The 7,654-nt window shown below is 39.8% G+C and overlaps 1 protein-coding gene across 8 annotated transcripts in view; it reads left to right on the top strand.

The window, feature by feature from the left end:
• The window catches only part of zmynd8 (zinc finger, MYND-type containing 8), a 28,431-nt gene that overhangs the window by 18,489 nt on the left and 2,288 nt on the right, over positions 1 to 7,654 (top strand). For 3 of the 8 annotated variants that reach the window (XM_037975225.1, XM_037975224.1, XM_037975223.1), the window contains exons 4-15: positions 1,937 to 2,158; positions 2,335 to 2,448; positions 2,815 to 2,880; positions 3,102 to 3,194; positions 3,287 to 3,374; positions 3,630 to 3,685; positions 3,771 to 3,848; positions 3,950 to 4,065; positions 4,897 to 5,396; positions 6,544 to 6,645; positions 6,778 to 6,933; positions 7,074 to 7,607. In XM_037975225.1, coding sequence (XP_037831153.1) covers positions 1,937 to 2,158; positions 2,335 to 2,448; positions 2,815 to 2,880; positions 3,102 to 3,194; positions 3,287 to 3,374; positions 3,630 to 3,685; positions 3,771 to 3,848; positions 3,950 to 4,065; positions 4,897 to 5,396; positions 6,544 to 6,645; positions 6,778 to 6,933; positions 7,074 to 7,607 — 2,125 coding nt within the window. Of the gene's footprint in view, positions 1 to 1,936; positions 2,175 to 2,334; positions 2,465 to 2,814; positions 2,881 to 3,101; positions 3,195 to 3,286; positions 3,375 to 3,629; positions 3,686 to 3,770; positions 3,849 to 3,949; positions 4,066 to 4,896; positions 5,397 to 6,543; positions 6,646 to 6,777; positions 6,934 to 7,073; positions 7,608 to 7,654 lie in introns of those variants that run through there. The other 5 variants (XM_037975227.1, XM_037975229.1, XM_037975228.1 and 2 more) reach the window with 5 other exon arrangements.

Genomic DNA, 7,654 nt, shown 5'->3' with positions numbered 1-7,654 from the left:
AGGCTGATATTAGGATTGGTACCCGAGACTCACCCTGTTCCTCTTACTTCACAGATCGCTCCACAAACCTATCGCACTGTACATACCTTGGGCACCTGTAAATAAATTGCACTTACCTTCAGCTGCTGTCTCTGTGTCTGCTTTTGGTCTCGCTCTTGGACTAATTACCCTGCACTCATGTCATGTTTGCTCTAAATTCTGTATAATCTGTAACTGGGAAAAGGTAACTGATATTTCTATATGAATGATTTGAAACAATACATGTAAAACTAAGGTTAATTTACGTAATTTTTAATAAATATTGATCGTGACTGGCCATTGGCTGGGACCAAATATTTAATTTTGGCCCCCTTGCGTCACTGGGTTTAACACCCCTACCCTGGAATGTTGTAGTTTTGTTGTAGTTCAGACTGCAGTTCTGTATATTTAGTCATCATTCAAAAAACAAGATGCATGACAGCATACTGTTTGAATTTTATATCCTGCATTTTTGTGCAACTAAACCTTTCTTCATTTGATCAGCATTTTGTAAGTTGAGATGCTTGTTTCTTGATTCTATCAAGAGAAAAACTTGTGACAATGTTATAAAATATAATTTGGTATTCAAGAAGTTTAACAACATATATGCACAGCAAAAACACTGTGGTTACAATGGGCAATGAAACTCTTACTTTTTGAGTTCCCTTTACACAACCAAAATCAAAACATGAACTATCAAGTAAATTAAGAAATAAGATTAACTCTAAGCATAAGTCAAACAAGTAAATAGTCAAAGAATCAGATAAGTGGTATGTATGTTATTAGTTTTACATCTAATGTGTGTTAGTTGTGTGCCAACTCAATAATTTCATGCACTGTTTTAAAAATGTGTACTCTTTAATGTGTTCTGTCTTACTGGAAATGGCTAACAACAGTCTCATTAAACATTCAAATTAGAGGTTGCCTAACACAGGTTTTTCAATGGCTGATTCAAATCTTTCAAGCAATTTTGTCATGATTTTTGGTCTATAGTTCTTAGTTCTAACAGTTGTTTTCACATGTGTTGCAATCTACTCGATACTGAAAATAAATAAATAAATAAAACAGTGACTAAAGAAATTTGGGCTAATGCTTACAGTAGTGTGTGATAGTTAATAGTTGGAATAGCAGACCTCAAACCTCTTAGGCACCCTTCCAGGTTTTTAAAAATGAGAGACTCATCATTTTCCTTGGCAGAAATGATGTTGTTCCTTTAAAAGTTAGCATGATATCCCTGTTGACTTCCTCTGTGGTCTGCCGGTGTGGTGCCAAGAAAAGTAACCCTGCCATGGAAGCCACCCTAGTCACAAGAAGCAATAACTGATTGACACAAGGGTGTAGATTCACGTGTTACACTGTGCTGCCCACCGATGTGCCTGCCTGTTAATCTGCGTAGTATGCTCAGATCTGGCAGACGTCACTTGTATAAAAAAAGAAAATAAATGTCCTTATCATTTGTCCAATGAATAAACCTGTCAACCTCCAATATTGTTTTTTACCATAGATGACCTAGTTATTGGCTTTTTCTTTACTTTATCTGAGCTCTGAGTTTAAAAAATATTTAGTAGCATTAATTTCTGATTTGTTGACAAAATAAAGTTCATTTTTTTTCTTGCTTTCAGTGCACAATTGTAAATGATTGTTAACACCAAACTCCTGGCGTATTAGTTGCCCCTTATAAATATTTTGAAATCGCTTAAACGCGGATAGGTTTTTCATATTGAATCAAAGCTGTCCACACTGATGAGCGAATGTTATTATATAAAACACGGACTGGTCCTTCGAGCTCACAAAAGTCTGTGTTTTGTGCTGCAGATCTACGTTACTTCTTGTTGATGCTGTGCATGTCTGCTTGGCTTCTTTGATTGACCTGATTTTGACCTTCCCCTACTTTGTGTTTCTTTTGCCTGCATTCCAGTCTGAACTAAGACATGGTCCCTTTTACTATGTGAAGCAGCCAGCACTCACCACAGACCCTGTTGATGTTGTACCGCAGGACGGCAGGAATGACTTTTACTGCTGGCTGTGCCACCGCGAGGGCCAGGTGCTCTGCTGTGAGCTCTGCCCCAGGGTGTACCACGCCAAGTGTCTCAAACTACCAGACGAGCCCGAGGGCGACTGGTTCTGTCCAGAATGTGAGGTACTAACCCCGAAATGTGAGAAGTTTATTAGCGCTGTAAATAACATAGTCAATCAAAAACTATTCTGTCAAGTTAATTGTATGAGTATGGGTGCTAATGACAAAAAAAACCTTTGTATGTTTTATACTTTCATGTGATGTAAATAAAGTGTTAATTTCCCTCTGATGTCTTTCAGAAGATAACAGTTGCTGAGTGTATAGAGACTCAGAGCAAGGCCATGATGATACTAACAATAGACCAGCTCTCTTACCTGCTAAAGTTTGCCCTTCAAAAAATGAAACAACCAGGTGTAAGTATTGTGTAACAGCTGTCTGTCTTGGTTGAAACATGTTGTCGAAGCAGACAGGACTGTTTGTTTCTTTTTTTGTTTTAATTTCTAATTAAACACTTGCATAAAAGCTTTAATGTTAGCTTCCATTCTTTACTGGATTGTACTGATTTTTAAATCACTCGTGCAACCAAAACACCTTGTATTTCTTTCGTTTTCGTTTCCTTCTTTAAGATCCGCGCCTTAAAGTTCGCCTTTCAGTCCAGCGTCATATCTTATTGATTTGCATGCAAAGATGATTTGCAGTAACAGAACTAACAATGGCTGGAAACAGTAAACCTGCAAGCTGGTGGTGAGCATACAGCTGCCCCTCTCACTCTCTTTCAGGATCATCCCCGCTTGTCATCTCGCTCCCCCCATGCAGCTTCCTCGCAGAGAAAGACTTTTAATTGGGTAATCAATTACATCACTAACAAGACCCCGTCATGATTTCTTCCTTCACTGATTTTCTTTTCCTTCTTTTGTCTGAAGCTGCACGTAGACTTTCTACTAGTCTGGGGGGGTAGCATGTTGGTATGCAGTTGATGGGAAAGCTGTGTGTTGTGAGCTCAGCTTGACTGTTTACCGTCATTCTTTTTTCCCTTTTTTTTTGTCCTGTTGACTCAATTCAATAGACTGAACCCTTCCAGAAACCTGTATCTCTCGAACAGCATCCTGATTATGCGGAGTACATTTTTCATCCTATGGATCTTTGCACACTTGAAAAGGTAAGCTCAAGGCTGTCACACATTCATTTGAGACAAAATATATAAAAGTTAACCACTTGAAGGTCCACTGCATCATTTTTCTCCCACTGCAGAATATCAAAAAGAAAATGTATGGATGTACAGAGGCTTTTTTGGCAGATACTAAATGGATTTTACACAACTGTATTATATACAATGGAGGTATGCTGCATGTTGTGTTGAAAATATCACTGTCTCATACTGAATATTGAAAAAGAATTTGAAAAACTGATAATACTTCATGATGTGACTGACATACTGACAGCATTGCATAAACAAATAACACTTAAGGTAATTAAAATCAATGTGAAAAGTAATGATGAGCAGCAGCAGTATGGCACATGACCAATATCAATTTTAACTAATGATATAATAAGCTGTAAAAGTTAATTAGAAATCTGCTTTTCTTTGTTTCAGCCAATCATAAACTCACAGCTACGGCTAAAGTGATCGTAAAAATCTGTGAACACGAGGTAAGCAAGTAGTTTGGGTTGTTTTGTTACGACTAATTCTTGACTTGACAGTTAAAACGTATTTGACATTTTCACTCTTTTGCAGATGAATGAGATTGAGGTTTGTCCTGAATGTTATCTGTCTGCGTGCCAAAAGAGAGACAACTGGTTCTGTGAGCCTTGTGTAAGCTAGCTGAGTTGCCTGAAGTTTGATGACACCATTCGATTATTTACTCATTTCTTAAACAAGTCACTAGATAACAGCGTCCTACTGTTTGTCTGCAGAGTAACCCGCACCCTCTTGTGTGGGCCAAGTTAAAAGGATTTCCTTTCTGGCCCGCTAAAGCTCTACGGGACAAGGATGGACAAGTGGACGCTCGCTTCTTTGGTCAGCATGACAGGTATCAACTATATTTGTGTCATGTATCTGCACTTAAAAGTTCTTGCCTTGTGGAAGCTAGATTTGTTGTAAAAGTCGGGAGCAAGTGGAAGAGAGCCTGGAGAGGTGGAAGTATGCTTTGCAGAGAAGAGGAATGGAAGTCAGAGGAAGCAAGACAGAATACTGTAAGTCCGAAGCTGCAAGGAGTTAGAAATATTGACAATGGATGAGTTCAGCTACCTGGGGCCCTGCCATCAAAGCAACCAGCAGTTCACAAGGTGAAGCAGAGAGTGCAGGCAGGGAGGGGTGGACGGAGACGAGTGTTAGGGCTGATTTGTGACAAAAGGATAGCTGCAAGAGTGAGAGGGAAGGTTTACGTGATGTTAGTGAGATCTGGTTTGGAGACGGTGGCACTAACAAAAAGACAGGAGGCAGAAAGCTGGAGGTGGCAGAAGGAAGATGTAAAATTTTTCACTAGCGGATACCAAAATGGACAAGATTAGATATGAGTATATCAGAGGGACAGCTCAGGTTGAGAGTGGTTTGGAGACAAAGAGAGGCATGGCTGAGATGGTTTGGACATGTACAGAGGAGGGATGGTGGATCCTTTGGACACAGGATGTTGAAGGGGGAACTGACAGGTAGGAGGAAGAGAGGAAAACCACAGAAAAGGTTCAAGGTAGTAAAGGAGGATATGCAGATAGAAGAAGATGCCATGGATAGGATGAGATGTAGGCAGATGATTTGCTGAGGTGACCCCTAAAAGGAGCAACCAAACAAAGAAGACCAACACATAAAGGTGCATTTTAGACTTTACCGTAAGACTTGTGACATTATGTTGTTTATTTTTCAGGGCGTGGGTTCCTCTAAACAATTGCTACCTCATGTCCAAAGAGATTCCCTTCTCCGTGAAGAAGACCAAAAGTATCTTCAATAGTGCCATGCAGGAAATGGAGGTCTATGTGGAGAACATGAGAAAGAAGTTTGGGGTGTTTAATTATGCCCCCTTCAGGACACCCTACACTCCTGACAATAACTTCCAGCTGCTTCTGGACCCCTCCAACCCGTCTTCCACTGCCATTAAACCTGAGAAACAGGAGAAGATCAAGTTGACCTTTGACATGACCGCATCCCCCAAAATCCCTCTGACCAGGACCATGCTGTCTGGGTCAGGGGTAAGAGGGGGCACAACAGGACGGCGGCCCCCTCACAGTGACGTACCCTGCTCCCCCATGAGCACCAACTCATCTGTCCATACGGGTTCCGACGGGGAACAGGAAACAGCAGACAAGTCGCAGGCAAAAACTGCAAACAGTCAGTACAGCACAGGAGAAGAGTCCACGGACTGTACAGGTACTCGAACAGAAGAGTTTATTTTGTGTCATTTACACCTCAAGTAGGATCGTTAAAAACAAGAAAATCTATAATCAGACTGTTATGTTTATAAAATGGACATATGTTTCTCTCTTACTGTTTGAACTAATACTTTTCAACAGAAAGAGGCAATTAAACCAACCTGCAATCAGACACGACTGTGCCAAAATTCTCCTCATGAATAAATTATTAAATGTTTAAATGTTCCATCAGCAGGTGTAACATCTGTTCACACAGTAACCAACTCCTCACTACATGAGATACCACAATTAGTTTTTTGAAAAGCTCAGAGGGTACATAACGTGTGTAACTAGTTGCAGGTGACTCAGAAGTATCAGTTAGGTCAATTAAGATAAACAAAATAAATTGATATACTGTCTAGTTTCCATCACTGATAAATGACCTGGTACGCCAGCCCACAGAAACATCCAACTGCAGCTTCATTTTAAAGGAAGAGACAGAAATCAGGAAATATATTGGGTTTTTTCCATGTAAACACAACAAAAACAAAGATTTTACAAAAGTACTTCTTGGTCACGTAACAGTATTTCTTAAAGACAACAGAAGTTTTGTCATCTCTGTAAAATATTCTTTTACAATCAAATAATCTATTTCTCCTGAATGCAGTTAGGATAAAACACACACACACAAAATAAAAAAAAATGCATCAAAAACATAACTTCTAAATGTTGTGCTATTGTTATCAAGATCTTCAGGTAGAAACATCACATGTATGTATGGAAAAGGTTTGTTTGGGGAATTGGATTCAAAAATTGTAACAAATAATGAATATTTTTCTGGGAAATGCTTTTAAGTTTGAAATTATAACATTGCAACAACCCTAATCTCAAGTCCCCTTATGTAGCATGTATGAGCATTAAATCTACATTTTATTGTTTATAATCAACTAATAATTAGTTGTAAGCAGATGTTAGGTGGTCGATATGTGACCATGTTTAATATGCCTTCAGAAGTGTTACAATTTCTGAAAAATACACTATATTGATAGATTTTTTGAATATGCTTACTCTGTGTCTGCTTACAATTATATTATAGCATGTTATAACCCCTATTCAAACAATGAAATATGAAGTAAATGTCTCCACCTGCTCACTTGTTGTTTCAGGCAATTCCCTGGACATCCCCAAGTCTTTCCAGTCTCAAACTCCAGGCATCTCCAAGCAGGAGAAGACGCCACAGACAGGAAGTATTCTAAACCTCAATCTGGGTAAATACTTCACACCTTCTTAATGTAAAATGTAGGATGAAAATAGATGTTGGTGTATATTCTTTATGAGTGAACAGAAATACGAACTTTCTCGCTGAAGCTCCTGAAAACTTGATTCTTGAATCGTTTCAGATCGCAGTAAGGCTGAAATGGACCTAAAGGAGCTGAGTGAAACAGTTCAGCAGAAACAAGGAGCCACGCCAAACCTCACCTCCCCGAAGAGGCAGATCAAGAGTCGCTTCCAGCTAAACTTAGACAAGACGATTGAGAGTTGCAAAGCACAGCTTGGTTAGTGAAGCTCACATTTAAGATCATTACACTCACCTCAGGTGGTGATAATTCATCACCATCTATTTTGGCATCTGCCTAGTTGATGCCTTTTTGGTTTTGTTGATTTACTTTAACTAGAACTCTTTTTTGTTTTGCAGGTATTGATGAGATTTCTGTGGATGAGTATAAAGGTGTGGACCACAGTGACTCTGAGGACTCTGATAAATCTGACTCCAGTGAGAGTGAGTCTGCCAGTGATGAGGAGCCAAAGACCAAGGGAGGCCAAGACCCTGCACCCACAAAGGAACCTCAGAAGGAGCTTACCAAAACTAAAGCGAAAGACCAGCCTTCCACAAGCCAAGAAGAGGAAGATAAAGCTGATTTGCTTGAATCCAAGGAATCTGCAGCAGATGAATCCGGTGCAACGCTTCCTGATGGTCAAGCTCAAGAGAATTTAAGCAGTGATTTGGAAAAGGACAACCCAGACATGACCAAAGCATCTCCAGGATCACCTGCTGCCAGAGAAAAGTCTCAGGTGAAAGAAGAGACGAGGCAGACTGTGGCGGTGGAGGACTCTGACTCAGAAAGAGAGCTTGTTATTGATCTTGGAGAGGATCAGGGTGGCAGGGAGAGGAAGAGGAGCAGAAAAGACAGCACCATTAGTAACGATTCAGCAGCTGGAAAATCTGAAGGTAAGCATTCCACTGTTCCACTGTAAACTTTGAAAACCAAAAGCTTT

Source organism: Kryptolebias marmoratus, linkage group LG4 (assembly GCF_001649575.2).
Source record: "Kryptolebias marmoratus isolate JLee-2015 linkage group LG4, ASM164957v2, whole genome shotgun sequence".
Taxonomy (NCBI): domain Eukaryota; kingdom Metazoa; phylum Chordata; class Actinopteri; order Cyprinodontiformes; family Rivulidae; genus Kryptolebias; species Kryptolebias marmoratus.
The sequence above is the reverse complement of the archived record's forward strand: the minus strand, read 5'-3'. Positions and strand labels throughout refer to the sequence as shown.